The 17,371-nt window shown below is 44.4% G+C and overlaps 1 protein-coding gene across 1 annotated transcript in view; it reads right to left on the reverse strand.

The window, feature by feature from the left end:
* IPO5 (importin 5) overlaps positions 1–12,274 on the reverse strand; it is a 397,964-nt gene extending 385,690 nt beyond the window's left edge. The window contains exon 1 of the mRNA XM_086947880.1: positions 12,117–12,274. Coding sequence (XP_086804006.1) covers positions 12,117–12,194 — 78 coding nt within the window. The 5' untranslated portion in view covers positions 12,195–12,274. The remainder of the gene's footprint in view (positions 1–12,116) is intronic.
* Positions 12,275–17,371: the final 5,097 nt, after the last annotated feature.

Below are 17,371 nucleotides of genomic sequence, written 5' to 3' on the forward strand. Positions count from 1 at the left end.
CCACCTTATCCCTGCCAAAGTCCCAGTAGGTGAAGGGCGTGGAAGTGGAATTGCAGGAGCAAGTGAGTCAGGCCTCAGTGGGAGGCCACGGTCACTTATTCAGGCTCTCTTCTCCCCCACCCATTCAGGCCGCACACATCGCTGTGCCCCTGGCAGCCCATGGCCAATACACTAACAAGAGGACCCAACATGGAGGCCCGGCTGAGGACAATGAGAGCTTCGGGTGAAGAGGTACACTTGCCCCTGCGGTAGGCCTCCAGCAGGTGCCAAAACGGCATACATGCCGCCAAATAAACGTGCCACAGCTGGCCCTCAGGCATCGGCCCAGTGCCCATCTGATCAATCCAAGTACCGGTACTCTCCTTGGCACTGGAAAAGTGCCGATACTCAGCTTGGTAAACACTAGGAGTGCCGGTACTCAATACCTGTGAGAACCGGCCCATTTAAAGCACCGATCACACTGGCATATGATGCATGAGAGGGGCTTTATTGGCAGGGAAATGGGAGAGAAATGCGGATTGGTAGGAGTACTAAGTGAGAAAAAAAATACCTTTTGAGGACTTTCAAAACAGATCACGAGTGTTATTGTGTGTATGCAAAAATCCTAGGTGAGATCGGACAGACACCTCACTATAGCTGACTGAAAGCAACTGTACCAACAATTCATAAGAAAATACATTTATATGGGGTGTTTAACACCCCAAACTCCCCCTGAAACTACTTCCTTGCCCAAAGTTCCAAGTCAAGATCTGGACGAGATCACCAGTCTCCGATAAAGTTAAATTCACTAGACACAAAAAAGTTAAAGACAGGCAGGCTTAACGCTCATTTGCTTTCTTCCAACTAACAAGTCGGAATTTAGATAAAATGTATTTAGTCCAAGTTTAGCTCTTCGTTCAGTCTGTTCTCGTACTACACGCCCCACTCCCCTAATACATTTGCACAATCTTCTTCAAGTGTATTGTTTATTCAGACCAATGAATGGACCGTTTGATCTGGGCTATACGAGTTTGATCTACCAAAGCAGGCAAATGCCACTAGGCACTACCACATAATACAAACCATTTAGCTTCCTTCGAATCATACTTTTAGTTACCATTACAAACTACTTCTAGTGGAAATCAGCCCCCCCGAAACAAAGTGCCTTGAGAACTGAACTGGTTTGCTTTAGAGACCATTTAGACTGTTTCTGGTGAATAGCTTTTAACCTAAAGCCATGTGCACAGGGTCTAAACTAAGAAGCATTGGCATAGCCAATAGGTCTCGCCTTTGGGACCTTATAAGTGTTTAACCATGCAACAGTTGATGTTGTTGCACCAAGGATTTAGCGCTGGATAACTAAACGCTTATAAGGTCCCAAAGGCGAGACCTATTGGCTAGACCCCTGGCCCGACCAAGCTGACACCACCAAACCGGAGGAGACCAACCAAAGAGCCATAGCACATTGGACAGGAGCAGGGGAGCCCGGGGGGGGGGGCAGGACCCATGGAACTGAGACAGAGGCCACCAAGGTAGCAGGAGGAGGAGAGGGTGCTGTGGCCCTGGACAAGAAAAACCCCGCCCTCCAGGAGCAGAAGCAGAAGGAAAAGACCACAGGAAGACCACCGAAGCAACGCAGACAAAAACAGTCCGGCACCAACAGCAGCCGCTCCCATCAGGCACAGAGCAGCCCACAGCCCCCGGTGAACACCCAACCAGGGACCAACCAAGACAGACCCCGCACAACAATGGAAACAGTGGGGAATCTGGGCAAAAAAGACAGAAGGACCGCAGGCCCAAAGCCCGGAAGGGAAGAAGGAGCCACGGACAAACAACAAACAAAATGTAGCTGTGTCCCTGTAACATACCCCAAGTGCAAGCAACACACCAGCACAAGAACACACCCACAATGAAAAATGGGCGCAGAATGCGCCTCCACCAAGAGCAAATGATCACCCAACGGAAACCACCTGGCAACTGCAGGACCAAGAGAACGAGAAGTGCCTAAAGCTGCCACGAAGTACACGGTACAGTGTATGCACGGCTCCTATCGTATCTTGGAGCCGAACAGATGCTCATCGTAACCCAACACTATGACACTCACATTACTGAAATGCTGAATGGACCCGCTTGGAGTTCTAACCCGTAACCATGAGTGCAAACACAGGGTCTTACAGTCGGAGCATTAGAGCCCAAAGCCACAAGAACCGGCATTACGACGACGCTCACCAAAACACCAACATACACACCCAAAATAGACAAAACAACCAGCAGGGAAGAACTGCAACAAAAGCAGTACGCAGAAGCCCGACAAACAGAAGGCACAAACACGAAATCTGAGGAGTGTCCTGTATCACGCAGTTGGACGACCGAGGCAGCCGGCGGAACCCCATCGAACGATAACGACCGACTCTTAGACGGGACTCGCGGAAGCGGCACTCCGCCATGGTTCCGAACATTGTCGGTGGAATCCCTAACTAAAAGCCCGGCTTGATCTAACCTTAAGAAATATCCGACGCATTATTTTGACCCGATCTGTGGCATCGAAAGCAAAGGATTAGAAAGTGCAGGATTATTTACCAATCAACCTCCTTCCTGATGCCCGGCGGTCTTTACCGAAGAAGTGACAAAATAATTAACAGAGCAAACAAAACAAAATATGATAAAGTTACCGACGATCTGATATCTCTGTCTGTCCTAGTGACAGGACTCATTCGGTTGAATAAACTGACCTGTTAACCCTACAGGAGGGATCACGGGTGGATTTCTTAAATCTTGGTAATAAATGGAACTCACTCCCTCCTAAAATGGTGAAGGTGGCCCTTACTCCGTAGGCGTCCCCAATAAAATAAACAGATTTTTTACTTCTCACCCCTGCCCAGCATACTACCTTGGCCCTGACGAAGGTGCGGCCATATTGGCTTTTCACCGAAACGCGCGTCGGCACGTTGTCCCAGGAATACGGCAACCCGTTCGAAATACATCAGGACCCGTATTAATACCATCTTCCTGGTTGAAACCCCCCGTTTTAGGCAACTTATTTAAGATCTATTGTTGTCTACGCCAGGACTATAAGAATGGATGAATGAGAGTTGAATGTTTCTATCGTAGTTAGGAAAATCCCTGTGTGAATGAGTGTGGTAGTTTGTTTGAAGTGTGGGCAGATCTTAATCCTGAAAAGAATTTTGTCTATGTGTTTTGCGAAATATCACTGACTATTTAAATTTATACATGTATGTCTTTTGAATATATTTAAGAAGAGAAAAATAAAAAAATATGTATTTTTTCAAAACATGTTGTTGAGTTTGTTTGGAATGACTTAGTTTTGTCCTGTGCAGCCTCAGCCTCTGGGCTAACCACCCCCTCACTTTATCACAGTAGGATCCTCTAGCTGGGACCTCTATAAATAATTGGCAGGGTACCTTCTATTTTTCTCTATACAGACAAACACGAAATCTGCCAGGACCGAAAACAAAAAGGACAAAATGGGGGAAATCAACCAATGAAAGCTGCCAGGCAAATACCAGGGCAACAGGTGCCTGAAATCTCACCAGGAATGAAAATATGCACAGAAATATAAGAACACTCACTTAAGAGGACGCAGGTCCTGTGGGACAGCACGACGGAACGGCAGAGTCGAAAAAGTGACAGGCAGCAGAAGAGCAGAGATCGCCAAACACACGCACACAGCCATAAAGCACTTTCAGTGGTGTAGCGCGAGATAGAACGGAGCGAGCAAGCAAGCAAGACACTGCAAACAAACACGCCAGAAAGCGATGTGTGGAAAAGTAACTACAACCCAAGTAGACCAGAAATTAGACAGAAAGAATCCCACAAGGACATGAGCCACTCAATGGACACAAATAATGTACTGACAGTGCGCCCCCGAACTGAGGAATGGGCGAGCGTGCAGCAACATTAGGACCAGGAATGCAAAGGAAGCAGCGCGCGGCTGCCGGGAGTGAGCATGCGCCCAACCCGGCCTGGGGGAGCCGTACGAAAAGACCCCGATACCATGCAGGTGCCGGGGGCCAACAGAAGCCAAAGCAAACCACAGCACCAAGACACACAAGGGAAACGGGAGCCCTGCAGCAGCCAGCCCCAGCCTCCATGGTAGCAGCAGTGAAGGCAGGCCAGTAAGCAGCCGCGGAACCTGCAATACAGGCGGTGCGACTTCCGGGCAGGAAAGGCCAAGCCTCGCCAGATGCAAGATAAGAGTTGGCATGCCGGTGCAGCCTCAGGCGTTCAGCAAACCACAACAGAGTAGCCAGAGTCGCCATAAACCCCGCACCCGGGCTAGAGTAGGCCGCAGTGAGGCCACACAGGACCACCCCCCCCCAAAAAAAAAAAAAACAATGAAGCGGGGGAGGGAGGCCAGCAGAGTGACGCGATCTGTGGTGGGGGAGGGAAACCAAGGCAGAGAGGCACGCAAGGCTTAATGAGCCTTGACAGAAACCCACATGGCGGGTGAACGCAAGCTTGAGGCCAGCAAAAGCCTCTGGTAGCACTTTGAAAACTCCCTTACTAGAAGTAGAGCGCGCAGCTAGACCTAAACAGGATGGGTAGAAGATCAAGGTGAACTACCACCAGATGCTGGACAGTCTCATGCTCTACTGAAAAGGCCAGCTTTTGTTTAGATTACGCACCCCATAATCAACCTCACAGTTAGATCTAACCTTATGTGACATAGCATAACCTAATTTTCATAAAACTTTGGCTTGCTGGACTTTGTGAGCTATGCACCCCCAATTTAGTATAAATCATCTCTTGATCTGGAGCACAGTTGCGCCATCCAACAGCTGGCGTAGGGGTTGATTGCACAGCAACTTGAAAATTTGGAACTTGTGTGAGGTGCGGCATCGAGGGCCCTCTGTTGCTTCTAGTGCTTTGGTGTTCTGCATAACCTAATTTCACTTTGACATTTAACAACAACAAAAGAAAGTTTGCAAAAAGTGCTCCCAGTGGTTTGGTGACGAGATGATTCACCTTTAACAATAACCTGAAGTAAATGTTTATGTAAGAGTTTCAGTCTCACACCGGTAGGACTTCAGGGTCTACCCCTTCTTACAAACCTGCATTATGTTGATGTAGTTTTAGTGGATTAGTTTAAGCACACCTGTCTTAGGGTCCCATCACCATCTCTAGGGGTTGAGGCCTAGACTGACTTTAGTATTCGAAACTCATGATTCTTCATTTTCTGCCAGTCAGTTCCAGATTACTATTGTTTTAGATCTTCATTAGTCTCTAGAATGTGCTGGCATAGAGAGAAAACTTTAGGAAGAAGAAACGATTTGCGATGGTATGTCATTCAGGTCCCGAGCTGCAAAGTAGCCCCAGATCACTCCATCACCATGATTTAAGATTGAAACATGATTGTAATACGCCCATTTGTTTACATTACAGAACACCACCACTTGATCTCCAGGTGGAGGACACCGTTCCAGTGGGTTTGATTATTTTTTAAGTGTTGCGAAAGCTTAAAAGTTGTGCAAATTTGTTTTGGGGGGGGGGGGGGTTCTGGTTAACCTTCACCAAAAGCTGTATTTGTTCAGTTTTTTACTAACAGTGAACTGAACATTGTTGACAAGTCAGAACAACAGAGGCTCTTTGTTGAGACTACATTTTGCTGGACCACTCACTCCGGGGTAGTGGCAACAATTTTTGAACTTTTCCTATTTAAAAAGTATTTCACTGTGGAAAAGATGGGGTTAATATTGTTAGGAAATTGCATTATAACTGCTCCCTTACAGAAGAGAAGCAACATACCTTTGTCGGCTATAGATCTCCTTTGTTGCAGGCGTTTTACCACAAACCTAAATGGTCCTCACCAGACTGACAGTTTCTGATTTCATTCTTAAACTGAGGTGGCAGCACTTCCTTGTCAGTAATCATTTACTCTTGTTCAGCAGAAATGTATTCCAATTACCTTCTTAACTTAGCTCTATTTTCCACCTGAATCTTGGGCAGTTTTCTGTTTAATACATACAGCCTGGTTAGCTGAGAAGGCCCAACAGTTAATACATGTCACTTAACAACAATTACCACAGAAATGCACTACTGCCCTAATAAGGTTAATTGCACCTCAAGAGTTTTAAGTGGTATAGGGCGCACAAACTTCAGTCATAAATGTACATTAAACATTTTTTTTTTTTAAAAGAGTACGCTAACAATGTAAACGCTGGTCTATAAAACAGCATGGCTCCTCCACCTCATCATACCAAAGGGGGTTATCAATGCTGTGACAATTTTGAAAAGACAGGACAGGTGAACAGCAGTGATAAATTTGAATGGGCAGGACAGATGAACAGACGCCTTTGTCTTGAGTGGCTAATGTACCTATACTTTAGGTCTGACAACTTCCAGGTTTGTTTGGACTGCAATCAGAGGGTGTTATATCAGTAAGATCTATGAGACACCAGGGAGCAACTGACTTCCAGTGACATTACACAGTTGACCATGTGTCACACTCATGTCCTTTCCAGGGCTTGCTATCTGCTGCTGAGGAGACAGGATAACATAAAGCAGGAAAACTACTGAAAGTCAACACATCGTTTACAGTCTAACACTATTAAAGCCAATGACTTTAGTAGTCTACACCATGGGTACCCATGAAGCGCCAGAGGGAGTAACGCTCACCAAGAATGTATGTAAATATGTAACAGGTTTGAGCAGACCATGATGTGCCCTTAATGTAGTCAAATTTACTAAGTGGGCAATCATGCAGAAACAAACATTCTCATACGGCAAAGATGTTACCATCATTTCAGTGTGAAAGTAAGTCAGCGCAAATAGGACCAACATTATCAGATTCATAACTCAGTTTGACATTGGCCAGTTTACTTGGTTTTATTTTTTTCTATCTAATCTGTCACTTTTCTTCCAAAATCAACCTATATTCAGTGTCCAGAATATGAAGCTGAATTAATCCGGGTTCTTTCTTGTTTACTGAAGAATTATTTTAGCATGTCCGAAAAAGCAAAATCTGTTAAGAACTTGAACACTACATCTAAATGAGTTACCTTTCGGAAAAAAAAAAATTTAAAAAAAATCTCAGTTAAATGATTTAACTCGGGTTTTGGGAAAAACTCAATAATGGAGATTGATCAGGGGGTAGACTGTACAATTAAGAGATTTTATCTCGAATTAATAGAAAGCAAGCAGGACGATTTGGAGAAGTGGGGGGGGGGGTGTGGGCTCAAAAGTTAGAGATAGGAAAGGAATGTTTTAAACTGTCGTTAGAGATGGGCCAGAATATTTTGTGCTCTGCACCCCTCCAGGCGCAGCGTTATAAAACTTAATATCGACTGTATTACACGCCAGCAAGAATTGCACAATGGGGGGGGACTAACGGGCATTAATTGTCCTAGGTGTGGAAGTTCACAGGCAGATATTGTCCACATATTCGCAACATGTACCCACCTTCGTACAATAGTAAAGGAAATTGAGATAATTTTCCAAAGGTCATTGGCAATACAGATTACTTTAGTGTCTTCAATAATATTGCTGGGAGTGAATGCTGATTGTACCCAGATGGAAGGGGAATATCTTATCTTTGTGGCAATGGCAGTATTAAGGCTATGTATTACTACAGCGTGGCTTGACCCATTACCCCCGACATATCATCAATGGTTAGCTAGGATACTGAAGGTATATAATTTAGAAAAGGCAATTTATGCACGAAAAGGAAAGAATGGAAGGAAATTGGGATTGAAAATTTGGGAACCAATAACCAAATGGAGGGAGAAGATTAATAATTGATAGATTCTGATTGAAGATGCTCAATACGTATGGCAAAATATGTATTAGAAGTATTTGTGTAGAAAAACAAATGGGAAATCCATTGAAATGTCTATATATATTTTTTTTTTCTTTTTTTTTTCCTGCATGTTGAATATTTTCGTGCTGGGTCCTGTACTTATAAATGGGAAAAAAAAAAGTATTACATTTTTTTATTTTTTAAAACAAAAAAATCAATTGATTTAATCACCAAAAAATATGCACACCTCAATATAGAGCGGGAAGGTCAGATAGCAACTCCTGAGTGGCCATCTGCATAAAGTACCAAAGATTTGACACTTCCTAGAACAATTAGGAACATTGCATTATCTATATTCAAGTGACTTGTCCCGGTTGTATGATATTACAACGCATTCCGATACAACGCATGTGTTACAGCGCGAATGCTTTCCCTACGCATAACCTTTAGCACAAATATTCCTTTACCACTCATATTTTTACAACGTTCTTCGTTGTAAATGTATGCATAGTAAGGGCATACTCTTGTTAAAGGTTATTCCCCTAACCCTAAACCCTTCTTACAAATTGCCCTCCCCTGCCCGTTAAGCTAAATTCGGGCCCCTTTTTTTTTATTGTATATTCCCCTTACCTCTCCACTTTGTCTCGTCTGTAGTATCAGTATCTTTTAGTAATGGCGAGAGGCCACGTTTGACTTTCCCACCTAACTAAACATTTTTAAATTGACAATCTCCAAAGTGAATGCAATTCAATTAAGTGTTTGAAACTATGTGCTCAATGTCTTTCCAAAGACCATTGAACTGAGTTGCAACTAACTTTTGCAGTATACTACACCTATAATAAACACACCATAGTTCCAAGTATTTTGGAGATACCTAGCGGGGATGTGATGAATGGAGAATGAAATTGTCACTAAAACATAGACTTCCTTAAAAGTAAAACCATCACGTGCTAACAGCATCTCAATAGAATGAAAAAGGAAATAGAAACTGTACGTGAATGGAACAGTCCTGTATGATTATTCAACACTGCTGTAGGTGAAGGAGGGCTGAAGTGGTACACGAACTGAAATTAAAAAATAAACACTTTATTTTGGGGCGGGGTTACAGAATCCAAAGACTAAATACACACAGCAATCCTTCTGAAGCACACCAACACGCGTGTACTAAACGAATGCCACTGTCCATCGTAAGGCAGCAAATACACAGATATGCGATTTGCATGGATTAATCGGATTGTGTGTAATAGAACAATGTTATTTAGTAAAACAGCGCATACTTTCTAAACCGTCTCTGACGCCTCACTCAAAAGGCGGCGTTAAGGCAGGAAAAAATATTCTTACTGCTAAATGTTAAATACTGTAATTGGAGAAAGGAGTACAGCCTATTGAGGACCCTGTTGTCACTGAAAACAATAGTTACTCTAGCCTTATAAAAGAAAGCGCTGAACTGCTGACCACTGGTGGGGTGAGCGCTGATAAAAGACCATGTGCAGCCACTCGGTGGGAGGCTGCGCTAAATGTAAACCATGGAATTGAATTCAATTCAAGAGAGATACCCCACCAGGTCCAACAATAGACTTAAGCACGCATCAAAAGGAACGGAATTAACCCAGATTACCAATCACAAAACCTTTTTCTGATGCAATGTTATGAATGGAAAGTTTTAGCTGATAATGGAGAAATGTCCTGCCGGCGGAAAGTAGATGGCTCCACGTTTCTGACCCTTACTGAAACAAAGTGGGCCTTCTAGGTCAAAGAAATAAAACATAAGGGTGTGCTCCTAAACATTTTTTTTCATGACTGACCCAGTACAAGAAGCCATACAGAAAATCCACGGACTCTCCCGAGACCAGACAGCCAGCGTCGTGCCACACTGACAATCCATCCCTATATTTCCAGCTTGTTGAGTTGTAAAGACGGGACCAAAAACCATAAACGTACTCCTAGCTTTACTCCAGCTTTCGCGGCAATGTCAACCTTACATGAACATAGCAACGCAAGTTTATGAATAAACCAAGCAAAGCGAAAAGGGCACAAACAAAACAAAGGTACAGCAAATGCTTCTATATGGTGCAACCCCTATATTAACAGTAGAAGATAATGAGCTGAATACACCGTATTTCCAGGGACTACATGTCCGCTTTTTGTTTTATTAGTTACTTGATCGTTTACTGTTCCTCATATATGTACTCGATTGTTATCCTATTCTACTATGCTATCATATTGTACCCAATACTGTATATTGTACCCCGCCCCTACCCCTGCCTCTGTAAAGCGCTCTGATATCTGCAAAGATCTTGTTCGCGCCATATAAAACTTTGAATAAATAAATAAATAAATAAAATGACTTGCAAGTTGCATACAAAGTTACCCATACCAGTCACGTGGGAGTAATGACATACTGTCCTATACGTGACAGCAGAATGCTCGGCCAGCCAACGGTAGGCCCTGGGTTGGAAGCCGCAGGCGCTTTAACCAAAGTAAGCAGAGTATGCGGGCAGGCGAGCTTGTTTTGTTTGAGGTGAAAGGAGAGAAGTAACCGGAAAGTTATGCATTGGTGTAGATCAACATCCGGAGTTCAAAAGGATGCCTTAACTGAGGTCCTAGACCCTTGAACACTATCCGCATATTTAATGTTTATGTAAACCCTGAACATACAAGTTAAATCACTCTTTATACATTAGCCAAGATTTGTAATGGACAGTAAACGCAGAAATGTTGCCTTTTCAAGCAGATCATGAACGACGATTTTATTAAGATGTTTGAGCGAGCAGCTATAGACTTTTAGCGACGTGGGCCTGTCTGTTTATGGGTCGGCAGGCAAATTGCAACCACAATATGTTGTGGATAATTCAACCGGCTACCAACAAAATGTCCTAAATCTGGACCTATGTGCCAGAGTGGGACACGTTTTAAATGATCTGGCACGACGTGTAGTTCTGTGCAAACAACAACGGTGCGGTCGGGAATGGTTTTTTAAGCTTAAAAATCAAAGCAAAAAAAAAAAAAAAGTAAACTGCAAGATATTAACATAATTTAATTAATGTCAAATCAATTGAAACAGAAGTTAATAAAATAGGTGCTCCGTAAAAACGGCGCAACGCAAAGTAATTAGTGACAATGGTGAACATAAGTGCGCTAGTGCTAATTACAGAGAATAATCCATCAACAAGATTGACGAAATAGTAAAACTATATCTAGGCTCAATTACTCAAATTCCGTGTACAAGTAGGGTACCAAACTATCGCAGTCAAGAATGTACAGAGGTCACACGTGATTTTTCGGTGATCCTGTGATAGTGACGTCACTTCCTCAGCGTTTGTCCTGGTGAAGACGTACTACATTGTTGACTGTCAAAGTGTAGTACATGTAATCGAAATTTGAATCATTGAGACTTGAAATTGTTTTACTACTTAGTTAACATTGGTGATGTATTCTTTGTACTGAGCAAAAGTGCGCTAATGTTCACCATTGTCACCAATCACTAGTGTTGTCATTCAAGTGATGCGATAATAACAGTTTAATCTTATAAATAGAAGTAATATTTCATGATGTGCTTTAGAATTTAAGCTTAAACATCTTTACAGATACAACGACCATCGTTGTTTGGATACAATGTACCCAGGGTATAGGGTGGATGGATCTCCTTATACAAATAACAAAAACGAACGGGGTGGAATCATATTTAAGGTGCATATGCAATTAAGCAGCGTCACTGTCACCTTTGTGTGTAGGAAGTAATACACAGATCTGGACTGTTCTTGCAGAAAAATGCTAAAGCAACACCCCCAGAAGCCACTAATAAACAGTACGAAACGCCGAGGAACAGAGCCTCTCGCCAGGCTTTAACTAACCAAGCCATGGCCCTTTCGAGGCCTTTATCCTTGAACGAAAAGCGCTTCAGACACGTCCACGTTAGGTTTAGACTTGCGCTTCCTTCCTCCGTCTGCCGTACAAGTGTGTCCCGCACAGACAGAAGGGCCCTCAACAAGTTGTAAGTGGACCTGTATCGCTCGTAGGTGTCAAGCCAGCGAGGTTTCACGTAAACCTTCAACCAGTTCTAACTTATTAAACAAAACGATTACTTTAAATGATCGGCTTATAACTGGAAACCACACGTCCCAGAATGCAAAGTGCTCTCCTTCTAAAAGCGCCAGAACTGACTGAAGGTGTCACATGACTCGAAAACACTTGACAACTAGAAAGGAGTCCAGACAACTGCAATGCTTTATTCAGAGGCTTTGGGACATCACACAGGGGTTTGTACCGAAACCACTAGGATGGAGAACAACACGCGGATAGGGCCGTTACCGGCGTTCGCAAGGTTCTCATCCGCACGTGGACTGCTTCCCCATTGGTTGAGCTTCTCAGCGCGCCTCACCTCGGCCTGCTTGCGTGCTGCGTTGTCCGGGCTGAGCAGGCTGCCCAACAGAAGGAAGAACTGCTGCTGCTCCTCCATGGCTGCCTAACTCAGAGAGACTGGAGCAGGGGGAGAGACGGGGGACACCGGCGCGGCCGCCGCGACCTCTCACCTCGCGCTGCCCGTTCATTGGCCAGCGCTCATACGTCTTTGCCTGTTTATTGGTCGCATGTGGTAAATGCTGCGGTCACCACTATTGGCAGAAGAATTAGTGCGAAGTCGACGTGTATTTTGATTGGATGAAAGGGACTCGAGACGGGCGTTGAATGGTCCTGGTCGCGGTTTCCAGGCTTAGGAGGGTGGGCAGTAGCTCTTTAGGGGCGTGGAAGTCTCGAACTGGCGGGGAAGTGGGTGACGTCTTCGCGCAGAAATGCTGCTGCTGTCTAAAGCGCGGGAGAAGCTGGGGCCACCGCCTCGCCCTACTCATCATTGGCGCGCGCGCGCGCTGTAAACGGCTGTCGCGTCATTCGCGTCCCCACTGTGACGAGAGGGCGCCAGACCAGTACGTCACTTAAGTAGTCTGGACTCTTCAGGCTATAGTCTACGGGCGAAGTGTAAGGGTTGCGCTTACATTTGGAGCGAGCGATTTACCTTCTTGCTTAGCTGACGTTGATGCGAATCTAAAACTAGGCTGGGCTGCAGTACATTGCATCCCATTGACTTATGTCTCCAAATAGCTAATGACATATTTTTGGCTTACACCTGAAATGAAATTATGTAAAGAGAAATTTATAGGTATGCTCTCCTTTCAGGTGCCTCTGAAGTCTGACATAATGTATCTGTTTCTACCAGGCATCCTAGGATAGAGGCGCAACTAGAGCCGAATTTCAGGGGGGGGTCAGAGTTTCATAATGGTCAGTAAATGACTCCGAGCCGACTGCATATCATTGGCCGTGGATGGTGGGGAATACTTCCCCTTACGAATTCGCTAAGTAACCTATAGAGGAAACGACGCGTCACTGGAGGAATCACCGGAGCAGACCCCATAGTGTCATGCTGCAACTCGGGACCCTCCAGCGAAGTTTCTACAGACAGTGACCATTCTCGAAGGGCTGCCCGGATCACAGTGGATGCACCCCAGAAATTGAGGAAGTTGTCACGCCTGACAACGCCCAATATACAGAACGCCCTTGCAAATACCAAAATGGAGAAGCAGTGGTCTTGCAATCCTTCGCTGCTACCGTCCTAGGTAGAGAACGTGCCTGGGACCGAAGCGCCTGTTGGGACCCTGGGGCAGAGTAAAATGAACAAAGAGGCAGCAATGGAGCTAAGGTGAACGAGGGGTGGTAGTGACTACTACCTAATCAACACACAATGACAATCTCTGAGTATACTCCTGATCCCCATACTGACAGCGGAGTCCCAGCACTATACCCTCTCACCTGAATCTTTCCCCTTGCCCTCTTCCCCTCCTAGCCCCCTGTCCTTTTGTGCCCTTTGACTAAGCACTCCTTCTCCCCTTTTGGGGGAACGATCCAAGATATATACTCTGCAGTCTCAGCATACCCGCTGAAAGAGTCCACAGCGCCAAGAGAGCCACTCAAAATTGAGGTATGGTATGGCACCCCTTGCCAAAGCACTCCCTTTTTGGGGAAGGATCCAGTAAATAGGCCTTGGAGTCTCAGAGACCCCTCTGAGAGAGTCAACTGCGCTTAGGGAACCTCTCGCAACAGAGATGGGGAAATGATACCACTCCCCCTGGGATCACAGCTTCTGGACTTTAGGCGCAGCTTTGACTTGTCTACCGGTTTGTGTCCCTGTCACCCTCCACCTCCTCTTGCCATGCTGTGTCTGTAACCCTCCCCTCCTCTTTCCCTCCTCCACTCTCTGGCTACTTCCCCTGCTCTTACCCCCTCCCCTGAATATCACCCCTTGCCAGCTTTTTCCCCTACCTATATGTTCTTTTTTTGTTTGTCTCAACCTTACTTGTAGCTAAAAAATTGCCATGCTCTAATAACTGTGTAACCTTTGTTAAGCTGTAACCTGCAATTTATTGTCCGATACCCGTGTAAAGCGCTCTGATACCTCCGGGTCTAGCCAGCACTAAATAAAACCTTAAATAACTAAGGGACAGTAGATGTTATCAAAAGATGTATCTAAAAGTAGGGAACCATGTTACACAGATCTTGTATCTCATCCCCAAGGTGCACATAAACAAAGAGGTACCACCTGGCAGGCCCATAATTTCTGCAACAGGTAGTTTATTTGAACCTACCTCTAAATAACTGGATCACTTTCTGAAAACTTGGTGTGGAAGGAGTCATTCCTCCTGATTATGCTTGATGTAACATCTCTATGTACAAGTATAATACATGATCATGGGTTGTGAGCCATGAAAAACTACCTTAATACACTACCCATTGCACTGTAGCAGCATTCAGGGATGTTGGTAGAGATGGGGAGACTGGAAAACATCCTTTTTATGTGTGGCAGTGAGACATTCAAACAATGGGCACCTGCTTCGCCCCCAGCTATGCTAATTTGCATGTGGGCTGGTGGGAGGAGTAGGTGCTCAGAGTCAAAAATGCCAGGGAGTGGAAAGAGAATGTCATTGTATGGATGAGATTCATTGATCATCTCTTTTTAGTCTGGGAAGGTACAAAGGAATCAGCCCAATATTTCATTATGGAATTAAACAACAATTAATTGACTCTCAGATTCACAGACACGATCAGTAGGTCACAAGTCTTCCTTGACTTAGAAGTGTACGAAAAGACAATACAGTACATACCCATACATTCAGGAAGTCCATGGCGGGCAATTCCATCTTTCACGCCAGATGTTTTTACCCCCAGAAATTGAAGAAAACCATACCCCACGCTGAGCACTTCATAATGAAAAGAAATTGTAGTGAGGTATCAGCTCTGGCGGAAGCCCAGAATAGCTTCACTTGGAGATTTACCCAGAGAGGCTATGGTTCTCAAGTTTTAGATCAGGCATTAAACAATGTAAATTAAATCAGGAAGGAGGTGCTGCTCTGACCAAATGAATCAAATAGAGTTGACAACAAGAGCACTATTGAGGAGATACGGATGATCACTGGATACAGTGCTTAACATACATGGGTGAGAGACTGTTTGAGTAAGAACTGGTATTTATTGAAGAGGGCCCATATTTTAAGTGCTGTGATTACTCACAGACCTCTTGTTATTTTCAAGAAAGCAAGGTGGATGAGACAGAATCTGGTGAACAGCAGCCCTGAAGTTGGAAGTATGGAGGGATGTTTAAAAGCAAGTCCTGGCTTCCACAAATGCCTTAAATGTAAGGCCTGCAAGATTGCTTGTAATGAGAGGCAAGTTACATCACCTCAAATGAAGAGCCTATGGAAGATCAGAAGTTTCTTGAACTGTAGGAGTAAATTCGTGGTGTACATTTTGCAGTGTGCATGTCCCAAAATGTACTTGGGCAGCACCATTCACATGGTGCATGTACGGATATTACAGCACTTAAGGGCAGTCAGAAGTAATGATAAAAGCTACCTGGTTGCCCGACACATCAATGAAGTGCATAAGGGTAATGTGAATGACCTCACGTATTTTGTGATAGACCAAGTAGCAAGAATGAGAAGGGGAGGTAATTGTGATCATAAATTGCGACAGCTAGAATGCAGATGCATACTGTTGTTCAACACCAAAATCCCGTCAGGATTGAATTGTCAGGGTCCCCACAAGCCTTACTGTCTGCCTGTAGAGTAGTCTCACGGGGATGAGATGAATAACCTCCTCTGTCTCTTACCCACTCCCTTGTCCTACCTTATTAGTACCGGGGCGTGGAAACAGTCGGGGGAAGGAATCCTGGTAAGGAGGTGCCCGATGGGAAGGTAAGTTCTAAAGGGCCCTCCTGGGTGGATACGTCTTTCTGCCTCGGAACCTAAGTGAAGGACAACCCACAATGATTACTCTCTGTGATAATAGTATGCATAATATTTCTTAGACATACATTACAGCGGAAGATATATTGGGACCATAGTCACCTGAGGGGTAGAAAGAATTAGGTGTAACACTTCTGATCCACACCAGGATATATGTCTAGGGCGAGTGATGGTAACAAACTCCTGTGCTACCGAAGGAACAGGATACAGAGTTGTGCTTCCTGCTTTCACCATGGTGACATGTTCTAGATAAAAGACAAAGTAACATTAATGCGCCCCAGCGCTTACCGTGCTGTGATCCAAACAAGGGCAAGGTAAAAGGAACGCGCTCCAGCGCTCACCGTGCCAGAAAGCAAACAAGAACAGTGGTCCATTGCAAAAGTAAATTTGAAGAGAGACAACAAAATATAGACACAGTCATAGCTATATTTGATTTTAAGACCAGCCCAGCCGGTCTAGGGTCTGAATGTATTAGTGTAAAATAAATTACAAGAACTTTAGACAATATTACAAAGTGGGGCACAAGCCTGTGGCCCACCGTTCACACTAAGACATATACATACAAACAAAACACATGGGGCTTTTTTTAGGCAAAAAGCGGTTGGTTTGTAACACTTCCATTGCAATTCTGGCGAAGTATTACAAGACAGTAAACCATAACACCTTTACATTCCTATTACCATCTTTTGTATAGTATAAGGTGTTGCTCTTCCATGAAATGACTTTAAAACTCTGCAATGTTTGCAAATTGTCACTACTTGTACACACTGTCATGGGAAAATCGTTTTTTAAAACCAGTGCTAATGCATATCCTTGTCAATGTGACAACTTAAAACCCTGCAATGTGCACATACTGTTATAACCAGCACATACTGTCTTGTGGGAAATCGTTTTTTACCAATGCAAATGCTATTCCTAGTCACAGGGCCGTCTCAATATGGCGGCGCCTTTCACCTGGGAAATCACCCCTTCCGCATAGTCCTCCTTCATTGTTCACCCACCAAGCACCAATCACCACCAGTAGCTCGATCGTACACGGAAGTACTTTTAAACTGAATGCACAAGCCCCGGCACACACCTCTCTGACATCGGGCGTGACGGTCATTGGGAAGAGCTCGTACTCCAAATATCGGTAAGATTAAGAGCGCGTTTCACAACATAGTGATAATTGGTCATCCTAGCTGCTTATCAGCATAGAACGCTCATTTTTACCTTCCATTTACAGGTTATCAACTGAAGAGGAAACAAGACTTTTATTATCATTAGGGTCCGTACCTATCTAGGTAAGCCTCGCTGTAGTTTAAGCACATTCTAGCACCGGCACCTATACTTGAGCACCATAGCT

This window comes from Lissotriton vulgaris (genome assembly GCF_964263255.1).
Source record: "Lissotriton vulgaris chromosome 8 unlocalized genomic scaffold, aLisVul1.2 SUPER_8_unloc_1, whole genome shotgun sequence".
Lineage (NCBI taxonomy): Eukaryota > Metazoa > Chordata > Amphibia > Caudata > Salamandridae > Lissotriton > Lissotriton vulgaris.